At 38.8% G+C, this 24,115-nt stretch overlaps 2 protein-coding genes across 3 annotated transcripts; both read left to right on the top strand.

The window, feature by feature from the left end:
- The first annotated feature begins 685 nt into the window (after positions 1-685).
- Positions 686-2,813, top strand: LOC129923460 (uncharacterized). 2 transcript variants are annotated; one of them, XM_056014423.1, is made up of 3 exons: positions 686-745; positions 1,986-2,066; positions 2,189-2,813. In XM_056014423.1, the coding sequence occupies exons 2-3, from the start codon at positions 2,043-2,045 to the stop codon at positions 2,483-2,485; spliced, it is 321 nt and encodes a 106-aa protein (XP_055870398.1). In that variant the 5' UTR covers positions 686-745; positions 1,986-2,042; the 3' UTR covers positions 2,486-2,813. The 2 variants fall into 2 exon arrangements, with proteins under 2 accessions (XP_055870398.1, XP_055870399.1); XM_056014424.1 differs by lacking the exon at positions 686-745 and having other exon boundaries at positions 1,579-2,066.
- Positions 2,814-15,623: 12,810 nt separating this feature from the next.
- Positions 15,624-23,772, top strand: LOC129923373 (uncharacterized). Its single transcript, XM_056013950.1, has 3 exons — positions 15,624-15,726; positions 21,359-21,564; positions 23,616-23,772. The coding sequence occupies exons 1-3, from the start codon at positions 15,714-15,716 to the stop codon at positions 23,760-23,762; spliced, it is 366 nt and encodes a 121-aa protein (XP_055869925.1). The 5' UTR covers positions 15,624-15,713; the 3' UTR covers positions 23,763-23,772.
- The last annotated feature ends 343 nt before the right edge of the window (positions 23,773-24,115 follow it).

The following is a 24,115-nucleotide window of genomic DNA, read 5'->3' as shown; positions in this document are numbered from 1 at the left end:
ACAAGGGTGTCATGTGGCCAGCACAACGACCAATCACCTTTACTTTTCCCCAACCAATGTCAGGTACCCATTAGAGCTGGGTGGACTCAGAGGCGCCCAAACATCCAGAAATTAGAAATCCCAGTTTTCACCAGGATTCATAGCTGGGACCCCCAGCATGGAAGCCAAGAGCTTTACCACTCAGCCACCACGCCTCCATCAAATTGATTAGGCTAAAAGTAGTCCTATAGTCTTTTGAGTGAAAAGAACACAAGAAAACAGTGTTTAATGAATAAAAAATGGAAGAAGAAACTTTTTTTTCCCACTAAAGTAAATCAAAGTAAAGTTCCCCTTTCAGACCTTACAATCTATGGGGCTGAGGATGTAAAGGTCATCTGTTTCTGTGGCCCATGGTTAATGAGGTTGTCAGCACAACAACCACCTGCCTTTACCTTCCCCATCACATCAGGTACCTTTAGGTTGGTAGATATAGTCATGTGATCAGGGCACGGCACACATATTGTTGGTAAAAATCTGGTTTCTATGCACAGTCAACACACGCTTTTAGGCACTTACCATGGATAAGTCGAGCAAAGAAAGATATATTCAGGAAATTACAGAAATAAATAATATTGATATTTACACTTTGAAAGCAAGCCATCATAATAAAGAAAATGATTTGCTGCCCGCCTTGTGTTATCCAGATCTTCACTTATAATCTTGTTCTACTGAAAGTGCCTACACAATCACAAAGGATGAATTCAAGGTATTCCGAATCAATTTTATTGTTAGACCTAGATTAGATCTAGATCTACTAATCTAGACTAGATTCTAGATCTATATTCTAGCTATTTAAGTTAGCATATCTAGACAGATATACAACATTCATATAGATTGTGATAGAGATCTACTCTTTACTCAAGCCTTTAAGGTCTAGTATTCTAGATCTAGATCTATGGCTATATAGATCTATTATATATTATATACAAAATCTGTATGATGTCTCAGATTAGAGTGTGACTAGATCTAGAGTCTAGCCTACATAATACTTAGGCTTAGTAGGTCATTCTAGATCTCATCTAGACTCTATAGAATAGATCTAGATAACATCTAAAATCTACATATCTCTGTTGCTGCATATTTTAAGCATATGAGACTTAATCTTTATCTAATAGATATAGCTAGATCTAGTCTTCACTTCTAGGTCACTTGATAAGATAAATAAATTTAGCTTTTATATAGCGCTACTTTCATGCTTATAGCATGCTCAGAGCGCTATGGTCCAATCAATCTCATTGGTGGACCGGAGAGGAGGGGTATCTGGAAGGTTTTCAGTGCTGCCTTTAGGTGCTCATTAAACACATCTCTGCACAAGTCGAATGTCGAACCACAAACCCCCTCCATAGGTAGCCGCAAGCAATCTTGAGAGACAGATCTATAATATTATATATATATATATATATATTACATATTAGTATTATAATTTATTAGATTAGAGATAACTTATAAATATATATATGGACTATGGTTACAGATAATAGTTACTTATTATTAGATACTAGTATTATCTAGATCAGATCTAACTTCTAAACCAAAGAAAACTTTACTATCCAGTTTAGATCTAAGTCTAGGGCTGAAGACTTTTTAAAGTTTATTCTAGGACTAGGCTCATCGGGTCTAGTAACTTGATAAATCTAATGGTCCTAGATCTGATACTAGTTCTGTGTTTCTTTTACAACTTTCAAATGCTCCTTAAAATTTGAAGCTAATTACACCTTAGCCCAAACCTTTTGGTTGTTGCGGCTGAAGCACTTGACTAGTCTCGATTGAATTTTTGGTGTAGACTTGGGTTTTTAATTTCTATATTTTTAGGACGCTTCGAAGTCCAACCAATGTCTTGATATGAACAGGTATTTTTTATTATTTTTTTTTCTTTTCATTATACAAGAGCTCTACATCTATTACTAAAATGTTATCGCTATTTTTACTTTTGAAAATGTCTACAGGCTTACAAGAGTTTAGCAGCTTACAACCAGTTCCTAGATGGTTGGGTTCAAGATATTATGGCTTTTAAACCACTAGCAAAGGTAAGTAATAAATATTGTTATATTATACTAAATATCTTGATATTCATTGTATTTGCATGTATATGAGACCAATGTCTTGATATGAACAGGTATTTTTAATTATTTTTTTTTCTTTTCATTAGGTTCTTCACTCTCAGTGGTTAGCAGAAAAGGTACTGCAGCCCTGGATAAGTCGAGATGGTATTATTCTATCAGCCCACTGTTCTTGTACAGTTGGACTTGGAGAGTCCTGCACTCATGTGGCAGCCACTTTATTTATGCTGGAAGCCAACACCAGACTAAAAGAGAGTAAGACAGTTACAGGCTTGTCATCTTACTGGATAAATCCATCAGAGCTTAAAAAAGTTTTGCCAACTAAGGTTTCTGAGATTGACTTCACCTCATTAAAAAACAAAAAGTTAAATTTGATTCTCTTGTGAACAACATCACTTCTAAAAATAAAAATTTAAAGGCTATTAAATCCAAAGAAACTATAAAGCTTAGTCTAAATATTTTTAATTCATTTATTGAAAGTAATGAGACAACACCTTGAGGTGTTGTTCCAATCAGATATTTTACTATGTTGTGCTTATAGGATGGCTGCCTGGTCATGCGGTTTGCGCGCTGGACTGTCGTTCGGATTTATCGACGGTCGAGGGTTAAACCCTACCCGCTCCCATCCCCCGTCGTCCTGCGGGAGGTTTGGACTAGGAAGTAAACTATCTTCAACTCTGAAGGAACATCCGAAACATGTAAAACATTTTACAAACAAACATATATATATGGAGTACCAGGTTCCAATCTCGTTGAAGACTGGTAATTTGAATTTTGGGATACCTCTAAGTCCAACCAGATTTAAATGGTATTTGACATTAGTTGGGGAAAAGTAAGGTGGTTGGTCATTGTGCTGGACAAGACATCCTCGTTAACCTAGTCCACAGAAACAGGTGACCTTTACATCATCTGCCTTATAGATCGTAAGGTCTTTAAAGTTAACTTGTTTATTAAAAAAAACATTTTATTTCTAGATCAATACCTGTTCTATGTAACTGTTTGAATAACAATGGACGCCAAGAACTAGTTGTTTTTTTTATAAAGTATCTTAGTTATTAATTCAAATAAAGATGTCTGCCTGGTCATGCATTTTGCACAATGGACTGTTTAGACTTACAGATCCCTGTGGAAATCATTTCTAAAAAGTTAAATCAAAAAAAATCAAACAAAGCATTAGGATTTATTAAAAGAAATTTCTATAAATCAAATAAGAACATAAAACTAAAATGTTATTTAACCTTGGTTAGGCCAATAATAGAATATGCATCCTCTGTTTGGGACCCCTCAACTCAAGAAAACATTAAGAAACTAGAACAGACACAAAATAGAGCAGTGCGATTCATAACAAACGAATATTCACATTTGACTAGAGTAACATCTTTAGTAAAATCACTAAATTTAGAAAGCCTTCAGGACAGAAGGCTCAAAAGTAAAGTAGCAATAATACATAAAACACTGAACCATAATCTTCAAATACAAAAACAAAATTTAATAAAATACTCTGAAAGACACAAAGATAAAGGCACATTCCTCGTCCCATATGCTAGGACAAATTTGTACAAATACTCCTTCTTCCCTAGTGCTATTAGAGCATGGAATGGGTTGCCTGAGCTAGCCAGGAAAACCAGTGACTTGGCAGAATTTAAGTCATTGGTTAATATGCATGACTAAATGCATGACGCGTAGGACGTAATCATCTTCTTTTTTGAAGTAACGTCTGTATTATATAAGATAAGATAAGAAATCTAAATCTAATCTAGATTGAAAGATTCTAGTCAATCTAGCTAGAGCTTGAGAGTCGAGTACTATGTCACATGCTATGTGTGGGGATCTAGTATGTTTAGAGCATACTATTATGTAGAATCTATTTATATTGACTCAAGCTCTATACTAGATCTACACCAATTACAGACTATTTATAATACTATCACGATCTAGATGCATGTTTATAATCTAGACTTGTATTCATTATTACATTAATTATCTAGATTCTAGATACAGTTTTAAGTCTTAGATCTAGACCATGAAAAAACCTTCTAGATACGAATCTTGATTAGATTTCTAACTTACAACTTGTATTTGACCTACATGTTACTTTATTGTTGTTTTTTAAAATTACTATTTAGATCAGTAGATCTACTAAATGTAGCCTGAGAAGATTTACCTATAAATCCTATATGTTAAGATATATAATCTAGATCTGTAGCATTTACTTTTGACTTTAGCCATAGGAGTAAGTGATACACTATTGTTGGAGCATAGTGATATGAAATCTAGTCTTTATACTAGAATATAGTATAACTAGCATTCCAGACTAACATAGGTGGACATAGGTTTCACCAGTCACATGAGGAAGCACTAAACCCCAGTGTAAAGCCCTCAGCCATGAAGGACAAACTATTTATTGTATCATCTAGTTAATATAGATCTATCTACTTTATCTTATTATAATTAAATCCACTAAATTGTACTGTAAAATGTTTTACATTTTGGAAGTTCCTTCGTAGTTCAAACCTCCCCAGGACAACAGCCAAGTCTTTTCAAAGTAATCTCTTTTTGAAGTAATCTCTTCATCCCTAGAGCCTTGCCAAGTTCTAGGCCTAGGTCGTCTAGGAATGCTAAAAAATCTCATTCCTTTTTTGTTTAATGACGTATATATAGTATATGAGTTTTTTTAGCACCCTTTTATGCAGCAGTAGCTAGGCATTTTGTTTAAATTAATGCACTAAAAAAGGTCAAAGTAGAGATTGTGTTTTGGAAACTTAAACCCGATTGTATTAGATCTAGATTTACTATAGTCAGTATAGCCAGAGTAAGGCTACTAATGTAAACTTACAAACAAAATGGCGGATCAGCGGATCGCATCATGTCTACCAACCCAAAGGGTCGAATGACCTAAAGATCTAAAATCCAAAATCCCAGCCTTTACTGGGATTTGAACCGGAGACCTTTTAAAACATTATCATTAATCATGGCTAGATTTGAAAGAAAAATTATCTTGTTAATTATTTACCTCCATATTCATGAATTATTTATAATCTGGATTAATAGGGCTGGCTCAGTCCTTTTGCTATTAGTATTAGTTAGGGTCTTACCATACTCATTATCATACTGTCTGATCTTAGACAGTTTTCTCACATACTATCCATCACTGAGTATCAGTATATTTATATATGTCTGTAGACACTGTAGTCTAGTGTAATCTGATTGAAGTTTGAAGACATCACTGTTACTGTAAGTTAGATGTAAGTCTAGTCTAGAATTCAATTAAAAAACGTATTCTTAGAATATTATTGGTAGTCCACAACATCAGTGGCCACAACCGTGGCCCAGTAATTTGGGTAAAACTTCCCATCGAATACCCCTAGTTATTAGACTGTCATGGTGGATCTTAGTTTACTAACTAGACCTAGACTAATCAGTGATCTTTTTGAAAAGAGACGATTAAAGAATTATTTGGAAAGGGATCAATCATGTAAAGAAAATCGTTGAGAGGTGTAATTGTTTATAATTTAATTTTTCGCGTCAACGACAGCTGATTTTGTTTGTTTATTTTTATTTGTACGTATTAAATACTAAAATAAGATATATAAATTAAATTATATGCGCTGTCTAGGTATAATTAGGATTAAGGTCTCATTAAATAACAATTTTATTAGAAGAAGAAAAGAAAAACTTTATGCTACTTATAAAAAGGACTTGAATAAAACGAAAAATTAAGTTATGGCGTTATGTCGACTAGATCTAAATCATATATATATATAGTTCGTCCATCGTGGTTCGATGATGACCACTTTGTCATCCAGGGGGCTGAGGGCTTTGCACTGGGGTTTTATGTCTCCTCATGTGGCTGGAGAGACCTATGTGAGCCCGGAATGTTCGGCCGCACACTGGGCAGGTTATTCCAGCTGGAGCTAGTGTCGTGGGCCTTGCTGTTCTTTTCTGGCGTTTTTCTTTTGCCAGCATTGTTCTTTTTTCCTCAGCAACCTGTGCGCCAGTTTTCACAGCGCGACGTTATGATGCTCTGTCGTGTGCCTCTGTCTCCCAGGTGCCTGGGTCTATGCTGAACGCCTTCAGAGAAGCTTTGAGGGTGTCCCTGAAGCACTTTCTTTGACCACCTTGCGAGCTCTTTCCTTCGCTTAGTTGGCCATACAAGAGATCTAAATCATATATCATATAGTTTGTCCATCGTTGTTCCATGATGACCACTTTTGTCATCCAGGTGTCTGGGGGCGTTGCACTGGGGTTTTGTGCTTTCTCGTGTGGCTGTTGAAACCTATGTTAGCCCGGAATATTCAGCTGCACACTGGGCAGGTTATTCCAGATGGACTTAATTTTTTTTTTTAGTGGAGTAAAGTAGTGCCATTAGAGAATGAAATGGGTTGCCTGAATAAGCAAGAAAACCAACGAATTAGCAGAGTTTAAGTCACTTATTAACACGTATGACTAGAATGGCACATTAAACACGTTGGACGTAGATCTTCTTCTTCGTTCTCATTGTTATGTTGGAGTGTTCAGATGAGTAGACCAATACATGAGATGAACTGCGAAGTAGTTTTGAAATCAGGGAGCTCTCCATATAATTTCCTTTCTATTGGGGTGATTTGGGGCAAATGACTTATACTGGCCTCTTGGTAAAGAGAGCAGTTTTGGAGGACGTGGTCTGCATTCTCTGGTGATACTCCACATGGGCAGATTTCACAAGTTCCAATTTTGAGCTTCCGGACGTAGATCTAATTATCTTCTTTTTTGAAGTAACCTCTCTTTTATAGAATAATATAAGACAAACGCTAATTTATTTATTTTGTCATTTTTGTCATCATTCGTTTTATAAAAAATAAACGGGAGTTAAAATTATTTATAGTTTTTTGAAAGTCAATTGCAACAATAACAATAGCTATGCACATTTCATAAGATCTCATAGATCTAATTTTACGTATTTAAATGTAATATCAATCTTGCGATCTATGGGGCGGATGTCATCTGTCTCTAACTTGAGCAGGGTGTCATGTGGCCAGCACAAGATCTATGGGGCGGATGTCATCTGTCTCTAACTTGAGCAGGGTGTCATGTGGCCAGCACAAGATCTATGGGGCGGATGATGTTAATGTCATCTGTCTCTAACTTGAGCAGGGTGTCATGTGGCCAGCACAAGATCTATGGGGCGGATGTCATCTGTCTCTAACTTGAGCAGGGTGTCATGTGGCCAGCACAAGATCTATGGGGCGGATGTCATCTGTCTCTAACTTGAGCAGGGTGTCATGTGGCCAGCACAAGATCTATGGGGCGGATGTCATCTGTCTCTAACTTGAGAAGGGTGTCATGTGGCCAGCACAAGATCTATGGGGCGGATGCCATCTGTCTCTAACTTGAGCAGGGTGTCATGTGGCCAGCACAAGATCTATGGGGCGGATGTCATCTGTCTCTAACTTGAGCAGGGTGTCATGTGGCCAGCACAAGATTTATGGGGCGGATGATGTTAATGTCATCTGTCTCTAACTTGAGCAGGGTGTCATGTGGCCAGCACAAGATCTATGGGGCGGATGATGTTAATGTCATCTGTCTCTAACATGAGCATGGTGTCATGTGGCCAGCACAAGATCTATGGGGCGGATGTCATCTGTCTCTAACATGAGCATGATGTCATGTGGCCAGCACAAGATCTATGGGGCGGATGTCATCTGTCTCTAACTTGAGCAGGGTGTCATGTGGCCAGCACAAGATTTATGGGGCGGATGATGTTAATGTCATCTGTCTCTAACTTGAGCAGGGTGTCATGTGGCCAGCACAAGATCTATGGGGCGGATGTCATCTGTCTCTAACTTGAGCAGGGTGTCATGTGGCCAGCACAAGATCTATGGGGCGGATGTCATCTGTCTCTAACTTGAGCAGGGTGTCATGTGGCCAGCACAAGATCTATGGGGCGGATGCCATATGTCTCTAACTTGAGCAGGGTGTCATGTGGCCAGCACAAGATCTATGGGGCGGATGTCATCTGTCTCTAACTTGAGCAGGGTGTCATGTGGCCAGCACAAGATTTATGGGGCGGATGATGTTAATGTCATCTGTCTCTAACTTGAGCAGGGTGTCATAGGGCCAGCACAAGATCTATGGGGCGGATGATGTTAATGTCATCTGTCTCTAACATGAGCATGGTGTCATGTGGCCAGCACAAGATCTATGGGGCGGATGTCATCTGTCTCTAACATGAGCATGATGTCATGTGGCCAGCACAAGATCTATGGGGCGGATGATGTTAATGTCATCTGTCTCTAACATGAGCATGGTGTCATGTGGCCAGCACAAGATCTATGGGGCGGATGATGTTAATGTCACCTGTCTCTAACATGAGCATGGTGTCATGTGGCCAGCACAAGATCTATGGGCGGATGTCATCTGTCTCTAACATGAGCAGTGTGTCATGTGGCCAGCACAAGATCTATGGGGCGGATGATGTTAATGTCATCTGTCTCTAGCATGAGCATGGTGTCATGTGTCCAGCACAAGATCTATGGGGCGGATGATGTTAATGTCATCTGTCTCTAACATGAGCATGGTGTCATGTGGCCAGCACATGATCTATGGGGCGGATGATGTTAATGTCATCTGTCTCTAACAAGAGCATGGTGTCATGTGTCCAGCACAAGATCTATGGGGCGGATGATGTTAATGTCATCTGTCTCTAACATGAGCATATTGTCACGTGGCCAGCACAAGATCTATGGGGCGGATGATGTTAATGTCATCTGTCTCTAACATGAGCATGGTGTCATGTGGCCAGCACAAGATCAATGGGCGGATGATGTTAATGTCATCTGTCTCTAACATGAGCATGGTGTCATGTGTCCAGCACAAGATCTATGGGGCGGATGATGTTAATGTCATCAGTCTCTAACATGAGCAAGGTGTCATGTGTCCAGCACAAGATCTATGGGGCGGATGATGTTAATGTCATCAGTCTCTAACATGAGCATGGTGTCATGTGACCAGCACAAGATCTATGGGGCGGATGTCATCTGTCTCTAACATGAGCATGGTGTCATGTGGCCAGCACAACGATAAACCGCCTTTACTTTCTTCAACTACAGACAGGTTACATTACAGTTGGATGGACAATCATCCTGAAACTGAAAATCTCTGTCTTCGCCGAGATTGGAACTCAGAACCACACGTTCGGAAGCCAGGCGCTTAATCACTCAGCCACCGCGCCCATCCAAACAATTTTGCTATTAATGTTTGTTTCTTAATTTAGGAATAAATGTGTCCTCAAAAAAAATTGTTTTGAAATAAATATATTCCTAGCCATCAGTATAAATTATCAGATAATATCTGCTTGAAATACTTGTATTAGGAGCTGTCGTCATTGAGAAGTACTAAGAAGTAGAACTCATAGAGCCTGTTTTTGAGTGTGTAATAATTCTTTCGTGCGTGAATGTTGTTTGTATTTGCATCTATACAGTTATTATTACAGTAGTTACGCTGAGGTGTTCAATTGTAGTCAAACTGAATTTCCATTTGATTGGATTAATAAACATTATCTTATCTTTAACTTTATCTATCCCTAAGTCTAATGGACCGTCGTCGACGTCTTACTTCATTCCTCTCTGTTTTTTGCCTTAGTTAGAACTTCTTTCAATGGCAGGTCCGTCCATTCTCTTATGTTGTATTGTATCTTATCTTATCTTAAATAAAGTTTACATATCAAAACATAATTTAGAAAATCTTCTTACATATTTCTCTATGCCCTTGACTGGCAAGTTTCAAGTACTCTGAGATCTGCCCACTTAGTATAGTCTCAAGATGACACCTACAGACTACTTCTCTGTTGCCTCCTGCGAAATGGACGATGCCACCCACCCCTACAGCTACAGCAGCAGACAGCATAAGAAAGACGAACCCATCCAAGGCATTCTTATCCTCTTATCTTATATAATACAGACGTTACTTCAAAAAAAGAAGATGATTACGTCCTACGCGTTATGCATTTAGTCATGCATATTAACATGACATCCACTCCTGCTGTCACGCATGGCCGTTAAGTTGGTATGACTGTTGGATAAATCCGTTAGTTCAAATTTTTGTGACAGCATAGCGTTCGGTCTACCAATAAAAAGTTAGTATACCAATTTGCTGTGGAAAAAAAAGAAACTCTACATTATTCCAAGGTATAGGTTTGACATATGTCTACTAATTCATGCACAAATAAACTAAATCTAGATCTACATATCGAGGCATGGCGACCGGATGTTAAAGCGCTTGGCTACCTAAAAGTGGGTAAGATTATATCTTGGCAAAAGCAAACATAAACCAATCTATCTATCAATCTATCAATCTATCTATCTATCTATCTATCTATCTATCTATCTATCTATCTATCTATCTATCTATCTATCTATCTATCTATCTATCTATCTATCATCTATCTATCTATCTATCTATCTATCTGTCTGTCTGTCTGTCTATCCGTCCGTCCGTCCGTCCGTCCGTCTGTCTGTGTCTGTCTGTGTCTGTCTGTCTGTCTGTCTATCTATCTATCTATCTATCTATCTATCTATCTATCTATCTATCTTTCTGTCTGTCTGTCTATTCCCGAAAATACACATCTACTAAAGTAATCTAGTTGTATATATTTATTTTGGCCTTGTTATATTTTTTGTCGGTACAAATATCCTAGACGTTACTGCTTACAAAGAGGAAATAAAAAGGCGCCATTCTTGGAAAAACAAACTCAAAAATGGTTGCATTTGAATTGTGAAAATCCACTGCCGAGGACAGATGTAGACGGCGAAAAGAAAATCTAAATCGAACACCGGTGGACAACGGTTAAGCCTACGCTAGATGTGGCAAAATATGTAGGTCACAGCTGGGGCTGCTTAGCCACGAGAAATACTGCATTCCCCACTAATTTTCGGACTCGAAGAGAAGCCTTATAATTATATCTGAGTAAAAGCGCTATTATTAAAATGTAAAAAAAAAATAAAAAAATTAAAATATCAATTTCAGTTACGTTCTTCTAAATAGAAACTTTTCTATCTAAGGGACAAGATTGATTCACAGCATTGGCGTATCTAGGGTTTGGGAGCCCTGGCAGCGCCTTAATTTTGACATTCGACATCATGGTATGAGATAATGGGAAGCGTGTTCGAGAGGCCAAGTTCGCTTGAACTTGGCTTGGCTTGGCTACCTAGAAGGGGGCTCGAGATTCGACACCCGACTCGGGCAGAGTTGCGTTTACTGAGCGCCTAAAGGCAGCACGGAAAACCAACTCCTAGATACCCCCCTCCCCTCACTGGTCCACAAATGAGATTGGACCAAAAGCGTTTGGGTTTCATGCTATAAGCATGAAAGTAGCGCTATATAAAAGCTATAATAATAATATTTAATCTAAAAACTAATTTCGGGCTCTCATTTGGAGGATCCCTCCAATGGTGGGCCCTGGGGTGTTTAAAATGTGGACCTCCCCTTCCCCCACCCTAGCTACGCCACTGATTCACTGGGTTCTTTTGAATAAAACAATTTAATGCCTCTTCACCAACGCGATTCTATTGTCTACCTCCTTTTTACGGCAGAACGGACCAATTTCTTCCGACTAACAAACTATCATACTATTGATGGTTTTTTTTTTTTGAGTGAACAAAAAAGGCCGGTAGAGGTCTCGCTAAACAGGAGGATGGTCTCTACCATTCATATATCCTTCTTTTACTGTTTCTTAATTTCATTTTCTTTAACATGATTTATTACACATTTACCACACTAAAATTGACCCAGTCCTTTTTTAGATCCCTCCAGAAGATGCACAGTATGCGTCGCAGGCAGCGTAGGTGGAAGCTATTAAATCTGTGTTCTTGACGCATGTAAGTTGCCCAGCTCTCACTGCCATAAAGAAGTGTGCTCAGAACGCAGGCATTGTAGACAAGGATTTTTGTTGCCGTGGTCAATTGGGTATTTTCCCACACACGCTTGGAGAGTTTTGCCATTGCTGCAGAAGCCTTCCTTATTCTTTTTGTCAGCTCAGTGTCTATATCTAGGTTGCTTGCTATTGTTGTTCCCAAGTATGTTAATTCCTGCACCACCGCAAGTGTATGATTTCCAATGTGTATTGTTATGACATGATTAGGAATTAGTTATTTGTTTCGGGAATAAGGGGAAAGTTTTAATTAGCGACAAGTGACGTGACAGATCTTTAAAAAATAAGAACGCTCTAAGCGATGCAAAAAAGGAAGACGCTTCTTGTAGAGTAGTAGACTTGAGTACGACATAATTGACATCGGACGATTCCCTTCTTGAGTATTAAATACCTGTATAGAACAACATATCAGCGTCGACTACATATTTGATTGTTTCGGCCTTTCGCCGGTGTTACTGAATTAGTTGAGTTCAGCGTTACTTCCAGTCAGATCTACACTAGACATATGGTCAAGAATCAACACCGTGCGGAAACTTAACAGTATCACTGGTATTTCTGCAACACCTTGTGCCAGGATTTCAGTCTTGGAGAGGCTGATTGTGAGGCCAAACTCTTGACAAACAGCTGCCAGTGCATTCACAAGCCTCTGCAATCCTATTCTTGTGAATGAGACATGAGTACAGTATCGTCGGCGAACAGCAGTTCTCTAATCAAGATAAGCCGTCTCTTATATATATATGAGAATTATGAGAATAGAGTAAGAAAGTATAAAGAGAATAGACAAAGAAAGTATAAGATAAGATAACTTTTATTGATCCAATCAAATGGAAATTCGGTTTGACTACAATTGACAACCTCAGCGTAACTCCTGTACAACAATATAGATGCACAATATAGATGCACATACGAATGACATTCACACACGAAAAACACATACACATAACCAGCGCTTTATAAATAGACTTCTATGTACTTCTCGATGACGACAGAATGTTAATTTTCAATGATGGTAATCCAGGGTCTATTATTACTGAATGTTTTAATTTTCTTCTTTGGTACAATCATGCTTTCACAGAACTGGATGTACGAATTAACAGTTGTGGTAAGTTCATCTGACTGGGCAGTTGTTTACAAACATGCCCCAATCTGTTTTGCTCCAGACAACTTTGTGGCTGTAAAACAGCGTCGTCAGACCATGACTGGATGGACCGTACTTCGGGTTTTGTTGTTTTAAAAACCGGTTTGTACGTTGGTGTAAGATGGATTGTGTGGTCCGACTCTCCAAGGGGAAATAACGATCGAGATGTGTAGGCCACTTCTATGTTGCTATAACACATGTTCAAAGTTTTATCGTGCCGTGTGGGACAATTAACATATTGAGTATATGTAGACAAGTGTTGATCCAACGAAAGATGATTGAAATCTCCCATAACTAGTCGGGAGGAACCATAGGAAGGGGTTCACCTCCTCCGGCCCGAGCCTCAAGGCGGCGACGATGGACGCCATCGAAGCTCTGACTGCTCCCTGTCTTTATAGAAATAGTAGTAGAAAAAGAAAAAAAAATGCAAAAAAAAAACCACTCCTTAAAAAAAGGAAACGAAGACACCACACTCCTCGCGGAATCGAAAGTAATCAAAACGGAAGTTTAACCCTTAAAGTGCTGAGTGGAGTCTACTGTCTACAAGCAGAGCCTGCCTTACATAATTGAAGGTAAAACGAATAGGGCGGCCCAATGCGAAGTGAATAATGTGGCCTCAATTGAAATAGAAAAGCAAAAAATTAATACCTAAAATATGCAATCAATAATAAACTTTCCTGTTTCACCTGTATTCATATCAAAATCAACAAATACGTTATATTCACATAGCTCCTAAGGCACTATTGTCCTTCGTGGACGATCCATGAGACTAGAAATAACGTTTCCATTATGTCAACAGAGGGACGACATAACGGTCTTCTAACAAATGTCATCTAACAAGTACATGTAAATAGTTGTGACTTAACCTTGACTCGTAGTAGAGACTTACAATTAGAGCTAGGGGAGAGGACGTAGAGCCTTAGAGTTCTGCTTGAGATTTAATTCACGTTTCGCGATTTTTTTTTTTCTGAAAAAAATTCTTTGAGTCGGACTAAGGATGGTCCAGCTACAAGATTGGGGGGGGGGATATAGGTCGAGTGTAACCTGATCAAGAAAAGAAAACTGCTCCTCTATTACACTAAATTTGTTGAACAATATGTGGTTGGGGGTGGGTAGCGGTTCCACTTACTGCTTCCCCCTCTCTTTTCATTAATCCACTAGTATTTACATTCTTCTATGGAGACAGTTTTTCTCTTCTACCGTACCGGTGGCTATTTTTACCCTTTCTTTTTCCGTACCTTTCAACACGCGCCGACACGTACGATCGTAGTTTTCACGGCAGAACTAGGTGTGATGTAATCACCTTTCCCTGTTCGGAGCTTCGCCAGCGCCGGCTCCGTATTACATCAGTTACTGTTAGGATCACCGGCAGGCTCGTAAAGGGGAAGGGCAAGGTACGGTGAGTTATCTTGGTCAATACTGATCTCGTCGTTCACTTTCTTTGTTAGATCACCGACATACAGTTCAACTGAGGTCTAAGTCTAAAATGTGACGTAACATAAACGATGTCCCGATCAAATTTCTCTAGTTTGGATCCTATATCGTCGGCCAGCTTCAAAAGCAGTTATGTATGACAAATGCACTCTGCTTGTCACACTCATAAATAAAATAAATTATAGCTTTTGTATAGCGCTACTTTCATGCTTATAGCATGCTCAGCTATGGTCCAATCTCATTTGTGGACCAGTGGGAGGAGGGGGCAACTGGGAGAAATTTTCCGTGCTGGCTTTTAGGCGCTCAGTAACCACAACTCTGCTCGCGTCGGGTGTCGAACCTCGCACGCTTCTCACAGTGTCTCTCCCCCCTCGTTCCCCTATTTGGTCCAGAGAAGTAGTAACACTCAGACTATTTCATCTTGCTGCTCTTTTATCCCATTGAAGAGATTTAATAAAATCATATTGATTTTTTATCGGCCCAGTCTCTATTTGGAGCCATCACAAGGTTACTAACTCCGATGCCATTGTAACATTTCCCGAATCTTCCTTTCCATGCCACAATCCAATCACGACTTGCTCAACTTTGTTGTAGATATTGCTTATTTTTATATTGTTCACTGTTTTACATTCAATAGTTTTATTATTTCTCTTTATTCTATTACAGTTTGTGTGTGTCAGGCCTACCCATGTATCTAATTAACCCTGTGCATTAAGCAGTCATTTAAAATTAGCCAATTTGTTTGCTAACTATTGGTAATTAATTATTTTGTTTGGAATCGAAAAAGTGAAAGAAATTGTACTTGAATGATGTGGTGGTGTAAATATTTGTTCTTATTATATATTATAATATACATGTATATTATATAAAAACAACGAAGATTAAATTACGCTATGACTACAACATGTCAAGCTTAAAGTTGAGGGTTATATATTTGATGTTAATATTTTTTCTATTATTTTTTTCGCCTTTGTAGATCTATGCTATTACTTTTATTACATAATTTATATATAGTTTTTAGTTATTGCTTAAAGTACAAAAGCTTGTTTGCAAAACAGCAACAGAAAAAAGTTGGCAAGTAATTCAAGGGAGATAGTCTAGTATTAAGCCTTAAAATCAAAATGGCGTATTTCCAATGACAATATATGGTAATAAGAAATAAAACTTAAAAATATATATTTTAAAAACTATTTATCTCCGAAGAAATCACATTACATATCTGTATTCATGGGCGCCCGCAAGGGGGTGCACTGGATTCTGAGTATCGAAATTTTAGCCATTTGTTCGCGCCATCAAATCAATGTTAATGTCGCAGGGCTGAGCCGAAGCCTCTTCGAGCCCTAAGTTTGAAAAAAAACCTGCTTGGACGCCAAACAGTAAAAAAAAAAAAACCTGTGTGAACACACAGTTCTGTTTGGGAGAGACCCTAGACAATGCCTATATAAAGCATTGCTGTTGACCGATGCGTTTGACCCCCGACACGTGGGCTAGATACACGGCCGAAGGCCGAGAATGCACCGGGATCTTCTGCCATTTTCCTTCAATGTACCAAGCTAACTGTGCGGGACCCGCCATTTATGTAACGGTCCCTTTGAGGAACAGCGCATGGATTGGTGACAGGTTTGTGGGGACTTATTTACAACTCCGCCCGTGCAACGAGTGGACTCTCGTCTACCCGTGGGCATCCCCACGGGAGTCCTGTGTTGCTACCCATTTAGCCTAGCCACTTCCTCAAATGGCCGTTTCCACGCGGGCGCCACGATGAGGCAGGGCAACGTGCCCGCGCATCAAATCAATTAACTTCTAAGTAGCAACTGAACAAGTAGTGCTTCCACTGGTTAATGTAGTGTAGTGATTAGCCTAGGCGTATGGAAAGGATGGCCAACCATGTACGAGCGCGCCTCTGAATTCTGAGTAGCCACGTTTTAGCCAATTTAAAAAAAAATAATTTTATAATGAAATGCATCTTCCAGAACTGTTTTTTTTTTTTGGTTTATTACGTAGATGTAGATTTAGTCAAAATCCGGGGGGGGGGCGGGTTCAACTGCATCATGGGTGCCCATGTATTATAGATTCAAGAGTTTAATAAATTAATGTTTAGGAAAACTTTTCGCATCGGATCGTCTTCTAAGTCTAAATCATGCGCCTGTCTCACAGGTGGCTGTAGCAATGCTGAAGGCTTTCAGAGAAGCTTTGAGGGTGTCCCTAAAGCATTTGCTTTGTCCACCTTGTGAGCGCTTTCCTTCCCTTAATTGGCCATACAGGATTCGTTTAGGGATGAAGCGGTCTTCCACTCTGCAGATGGGTGCTGCCCATCGAAGCCTGAACTGCATCAAGATTGTGTGGGTGCTTTGCTGGCCGCTTTTTCGAAGGACTTCAGTATTGGCTATTTTTTCTTGCCATTTAACATTACGTATTTTTATTAGACAGTTCATGTGGAAGTGGTTCAGTTTTCTTTTTGCATGTTTTTTATAGACACACTTGAGACCAAATCAAAATTCGCGACAGAGGACAGACGTAGACGACGAAAAGAAAATCTTAATCGACCGCCGGCGGACAATATTTTTGCCTGCTCTGGATTTGGTAAAATATTTAGGTCACAGCTGGGGCTGAGTAGCCACGGGAAATATTGCATTCTTCATTAATCTTCGGACTCGAACACAAGCCTTATTATTATTATGTAGGTCTGTGATCTTATATATGTAGCATTATTTAAATCAGTTCCCCCTCCCCATTGTACCGCTGATTCCTTGCTTTACTTAAGTCTGTAATGACAATTGAAGTAATTACCTTGTGTTCCTTATGTTTCTTGTTTCCTTGTGTTCCTTATGTTTCTTGTTTCTTGTGTTCCTCGTGTTCCTTCTCTCTATCTGTTAGTTTCTGCAGACTTCTACTTATAAGAAAATAGTCCTTGTAATCACAACAAATTTCCACAAGGATCAATAAAGCAGTCTTAGTCTTAGTTGTAATTCATATCTTGCATATATTGGGCCATAACAATACAGGGCTAGGTAGGCAGTACTGGCTAGTCCACGATATGTAGTCTTGAGCATATATTGGGCCATAACAATACAGGGCCAGGTAGGCAGTACTTTCTAGTCCACGATATGTAGTCTTGAGCATATATTGGGCCATAACAATACAGGGCCAGGTAGGCAGTACTGGCTAGTCCACGATATGTAGTCTTGAGCATATATTGGGCCATAACAATACAGGGCCAGGTAGGCAGTACTGGCTAGTCCACGATATGTAGTCTTGAGCATATATTGGGCCATAACAATACAGGGCCAGGTAGGCAGTACTGGCTAGTCCACGATATGTAGTCTTGAGCATATATTGGGCCATAACAATACAGGGCCAGGTAGGCAGTACTGGCTAGTCCACGATATGTAGTCTTGAGCATATATTGGGCCATAACAATACAGGGCCAGGTAGGCAGTACTGGCTAGTCCACGATATGTAGTCTTGTCTTGAGCATATATTGGGCCATAACAATACAGGGCCAGGTAGGCAGTACTGGCTAGTCAACGATATGTAGTCTTGAGCATATATTGGGCCATAACAATACAGGGCCAGGTAGGCAGTACTGGCTAGTCCACGATATGTAGTCTTGTCTTGAGCATATATTGGGCCATAACAATACAGGGCCAGGTAGGCAGTACTGGCTAGTCCACGATATGTAGTCTTGATCATATATTGGGCCATAACAATACAGGGCCAGGTAGGCAGTACTGGCTAGTCCACGATATGTAGTCTTGAGCATATATATGCCCATAACAATACAGGGCCAGGTAAGAAGTACTGGCTAGTCCACGATATGTAGTCTTGAGCATATATTGGGCCATAACAATACAGGGCCAGGTAAGAAGTACTGGCTAGTCCACGATATGCATTAAGTCTTGACTTGTAATGGACCACCCTTCACTCATACACACACATGTTATTTTATAATGAAATGCGACATCCTTTTGGTGCATTTTTTGTCTTGTATTTAGCTGAATATTGGTCAGTGTTTATCACACTGACAACTTTATAAGAAAAATTTGTTATTTTACGAAAGGGATATAATGGACACAAATATTCACCAATATTCTGGCACTGTAGTTCCAATGAGCTGAAGATTAAATGTCTCGCTATACAAGGAAACAGATTGTTTACCAGCCTGCATCCTTGACCTTAGATCGGACTACTCTGGACGTGTTAGGAACATGTTCCAAATCTTGACATTTCCTGTTTTTACTGTGTGCAGCAGACCTTTTTCAATGACGTCCAGTCTTGACTTGTCCAATAAAAGCTGGATACATTCTGAAACTGCAAGATGGAGAGCAGTCCAACCTAAGTAATCACTGTTGAGACAAGTTAGAATCAGTGGCGTGCCAAATGTGGGGAGAGAAGAGCATCCGCCTCTGGTGCCGGGGCGTAAAGGGGAGGCGCCAAAACATTACAAAACATATATTTCACTAATTCAGATAAGCTAGCATGAATAATTGTATTAATCATTTCACTGATTTGTATCCGCTTTGTTAATTTTCAACCCCAGCCGAATGCAAAGTAAGTAAGTCAGACACTTAACTTAACTTTTTAAGCAGCATGGCTAAATGTACATGTATTTCTAGAACTGTGACTGTTACTACAGATAGTTCATTAGCTAGCTTCGTTTTCATTATTTGTAAGTTATGTATTTCTCACATGACTATGCAAATATGTATTACGTACACTATTGTAAGGTTGGGAGGGGGGGGGGCGCTGACAGCACTAGCCACTCCGGTTGGCTGGCATCCTTGGTACGCCTTTACATATAATCCTAATGTAAAAATAATTGTTAACTTATTAACGAAAGAGACTCACTATCTTAGTCTGAACTGAATGTCCATGTTAGTGATAAAGTGCCCAATCCATGTCATCTTTAGAATCCCAACAAGAAGAAGATTAATGAGAAGTACAGTATTTCACGTAGGCACGCAGTCCCAGCTGCGACCTACATATTTTACCACAGTCAGCGCAGGCATAACTATTGTCCGATGGTGGTCGATTTAGGTTCCAGAGAGCGAAAAAGAGAGAGAGATAGAAGGACAGAGAGGGAGCGGGTCGTTAAACTTCATTGTTACAGATAAACTAATTCACTTGCTGAAAAGTACGTTAGGGTGATCTTTAACATGTAGGCCATTTACTCAAATACTTTTTAAAAAGAAGTGGGTTCCGGCCATAATAAACAATATTAACTAATAAAACCTTGGAACAAATCAACGGGTGTAGCCGGTGTGAACTGCTAGCATGATATATATTTAATATTTTTGTTTTTTGCCTGAAATGAATTGGGGTCTATTATGTTTGCCTACAATGGCTTAAGTATTTGATGAAACATAAATGAAAAATAAAGATAAAATTTATTAAAATAGCAAGGTTACAGAGACAGTCTGTGGGAAACAAACTGAATATCGGCCCCCGACTTTGTCAAACCAGGCAAGTAACAAAGGCAGGGTTCAATATTTTCAGAATGAAATTTTATCAAAGACAAATGACAGAGAAGAATGGAGAAAAAGGGTTAACAGATCTTGTGTGGTGCCCCATCGGTCCAGCAGACCAAAGGATAGGTGAAAGTGAATGTGAAATTATATACGAACCTGGCCTAACTGATGTCTTATAATAAATATTTAATTGATCGATTTATTTTGGAACTAGAACAGGAGTATTTTGCTTGGCAACGCAGCCTTGCTGTCATCTACTTAGTTTGTCACACCCAAAGCAGACATAACCGTTGTCTTCCTGTGGTCGGTTTGGGTTCTCTTTCCGCCTGCTACTGAAAGGGGTTCTAACCAAGACAAAAGAAAGGAATGGAGAAAGACGGTCAACTAATCGTGTATGGTGCCCCAATGGTCCAACAGACTAAGGCAGTGTTTCCCAAACTTTTGACCTATGTGTACCTCATTTATAATTTTTGTAACCTTGATTACCCCTCGCCCCCCCCCCCAAAAAAAAAGAATAAAAAAAAAACCCAATCAAAATACATTATTTAATTATACACTAAATAATAATGAACGAACAATGCAATTATAAGTAAAAGTTATTGTATAAATAACAATCTATGTGGATCAATGTTGATAATGTTTGTGTGCTGAGATAACAGATCTTCGTTCTCTGGTTCTTTATGTTAATTTAAGAGGCGTTTGCTTTTTGACGTGATTTCTAGAAATGCTGACAGAGCATCTTAATGTACACATAAAGTTGGAAAAAGCAAGAAATTTTTTTGGAATGTTTTCAATCACACAACAGTTACCCCCCCCCCTCCCCCATTCGGCTAGTGTTTCCTATGGAAATATCCGATACAGTTTGAGATCAACAGACATAGCTCGTATAGAGTAACATATTCAAATATTTATCAGTTATTGAACTAAAGCCGCCCTCGATATTCATTTTCACTCCACCCACATTTAACTCTTTCTCTCCGTTTTTATTTGTCTTTATTTTGCTCATTACTATTTCACTTCCCTGTTATGACCAAGCTTCAATAGCTTTGTTGTTTGTTAGCAGAAAAAGTTGTATCTGGTACAGAATTAAAGGGAATAGCATGCTCTTTTATTTAACACAAAGTCAAGTTTATAAAATTAAACATTAATTTAATTTAATTAGGTCAAATCAACGATGGTATCGTCGATTAGGAGAGAAAGAGTTAATCATTGTTACTATTCATAAGAACTTTATAAAAATCATTTAATGGATGTCATAGTAACAGCTCTTATATATCGTCAAGTAAATTTAAGCCTTATTTTTTCTTCACAGTTATGCTTCAATATGAGGCGAGTGAAGTCACAGGAGATCAAATGCCTGACCAGGTCAATGTAACTTTTAGCACAGAAACAAAATCTCTAACCAAACTTAATCTCAGACGCTCGCGGCATTTTAACCTCGATATTCCTTTGTATACTTTGGACACCGACCAGGAAGGAATTTTCCATAGACATAAAGTGAAAACCAGACCTAAAAAGGTAAAAACAGTACATTTTAAATTATTTTTTTTAAAGAAATAGTTCCAATAGTCAACATACAAATTACAATGAAGAAAAACTTATTGTGCGAAACTTACTGAAAAGAATGTGATTGTGTTGCGAGCAAGTGTCTGGAGTAATGCACCCCTAAATTATTGTTTACATGTCCAGTGGTTAAGTGTGGGATTTAGGAAATTTAAGCATTGGAATATTTGACACCGGACATTAACGAACCCGGTAATTTATCGACCCAGAAATTTAGGTACCGGTAAATTAGGGATAGTTTATCATTAGAATAGTTTCTTGATTTCATTCAAAAAAAAATTCATATCAACAGTGAAAAATACACTCACACACACACACACAAGACTGGCTGCTCGAGTAAAATGTACACACATCGGCATACCATTCCACACGCTTAACACACGCAAAAAAAAATAATAGATAACTCAATAAGACTACTGCTATTAACTCTTTCTCTTCGTAATTATTTTCCTCGTTTTGATAGTATTATTCGTTTTGCTCATTTGTACGTAATTTCACTATACTGTTTTGTTTAAACTTCAAAAACTTAACGTTTCTGTTTGTTATCAGAAAATGTTGTATTTGGTATCAAAATGCTCTTTTAACATAACACATATTAAAGCTTATAAATCTAAAAATCAATTTAGTTTAATGGGGATCAAATCAACGTTGGCATCGTCGATTAGGAGAAAGAGTTAAAGCTTCCTCCAGTCGCGAGACGACTTTTGGACGTCTGATAGAAATGTGAAGAAAGCCTGTGGCTGGAATGACATCGCCTCCCTCTCCATGCAGCTGTTCTGGTACAGCTGCGTCGCAGGTTAAAGGCAGGTGCTGGTACAGCTGCGTCGCAGGTTAAAGGCAGGTGCTGGTACAGCTGCGTTGCAGGTTAAATTCAGCGACTCTCCGATTTTTCCTCAGGGTTGATTTTCTCAGCCTTTACCAAGTTTGGATATCACAACAAAATTAATGTGTATTATTTAGTTGGCCACGGGGATTTCGCCCCACAGTGTTTATTATGTGTATTTCATTAAAAACTTTTTTTTTATTATTATAGCTTTTATATAGCGCTACTTTCATGCTTATAGCATGCTCAGAGCGCTTTTGGTCCAATCTCATATACCTAACCCAGAGGGGGTATATATTTATAGCTTTTATAGCTTTTATATAGCGCTACTTTCATGCTTATAGCATGATCAGAGCGCTTTGGTCCAATCTCATTTGTGGACCAGTGGGGGGGGGGGAGGGGGTATCTAGGAGTTGGTTTTCCGTGCTCTCAGTAAACACATCTCTGCCCGAGTCGGGTGTCGAACCTCGAGCCCCCTTCTAGGTAGCCAAGCCAAGCCAAGTGCACTTGGCCTCTCGACCACGCTTCCAATGTTATTCTGTTCATATTTGTACGTTGTTCATTAGAACACAGTATATCGGCCTGTTTTTTTTTCTCCATAACGCCAGTGTATTTTTCAATAAAAATTCAGATCTTGAGTTCGAAGCCTCATATAGACTAAGAAATGTATATCTGAGCTGAGTTGTGTTTGCTGAGCGCATAAAGGCTGCACAGAAAGATTCTCTCATGCCCAGATCCCCTCCAAAGAGATTGAGCCAGAGAGCAATGCTACGAGTAGCCTACTATACAGAAACTATACAAATTCTCTTAATCAGATAATTTTTTTTGTTGGTGATTTTCCCTAATGTAATTAGCTTTAAGCTTAATGAATACTTTGTTCGAAAATCCTAAAGGTCGATCCACATATGTTTCTTTTTTCAGGCCGATATGCGTGCTGGTCTATTCCGCGGTTAATCTACTCTATTGTTCTCTTTCTTTCTTCCGGATAGAGAGGACTTGACATTTGTGAGCTCAAAAGTTAGTTATTTATGTATTCTATCTTGGTCCAGAATGTCTAGTTTTTTTTTATTGCCTTCGTTTTTAATATGTGCTGTTCTTCATTGAAGAGCCTTACAAATTGTTTGAATTTTTTTTTCTTTTCAAATAAATACCTAACAATAAAGAGTAACCGACTTTTCCCCAGACGGTCGCTTCTTCAAGTTTTATAGACAGGGACGCTAGTTACGATGAGATGAATGCGGACACAGCGATAGATAATCTACAAGCATTTAACATAGGCTCTGGGAGTAGCATCGTTGGCATTTATGATCACGTGATGCTGTTAGGCTAACAGGGTAAGAATTACCCTACATTACTTAGTAGCCCCGCCCCCCCCCCCCAACTAAAAAAAAAAGAAAAAGCCGCTAATAGTCTTGCATGGTTGGTCCGGCCCTCGTTTAAGCCCCCCCCCCCCTCCAAAAAAAAAAACAAACTAGAAAGATATTTTTAAAATCTGATATTATGATATTTTAAATATTACAAAGTTCTAATGCAATGGCTTTTTAAAAATCTTTTGAAAAAATACTGCTACGAATCTCCACTATCCAGACTCTCTGCAGACTGCACCACACGACACAACGAACTTAAAGAACCTCACAACTCAAAGCTCCTAAGTATTAGTAACAGTTTAATTTCAAATACATC

This window comes from Biomphalaria glabrata, chromosome 16 (genome assembly GCF_947242115.1).
Source record: "Biomphalaria glabrata chromosome 16, xgBioGlab47.1, whole genome shotgun sequence".
Lineage (NCBI taxonomy): Eukaryota > Metazoa > Mollusca > Gastropoda > Planorbidae > Biomphalaria > Biomphalaria glabrata.
This window is presented reverse-complemented; position numbering and strand designations above follow the sequence as displayed.

Coding starts and splice junctions, on each gene's coding strand:
- LOC129923373 (XM_056013950.1), top strand. Junction 21,565..23,615: donor TGAAAACCAGACCTAAAAAG/GTAAAAACAGTA, acceptor ACTTTTCCCCAG/ACGGTCGCTTCTTCAAGTTT.
- LOC129923460 (XM_056014423.1), top strand. CDS start 2,043: ATGGCTTTTAAACCACTAGCAAAG. Junction 2,067..2,188: donor CTTTTAAACCACTAGCAAAG/GTAAGTAATAAA, acceptor TCTTTTCATTAG/GTTCTTCACTCTCAGTGGTT.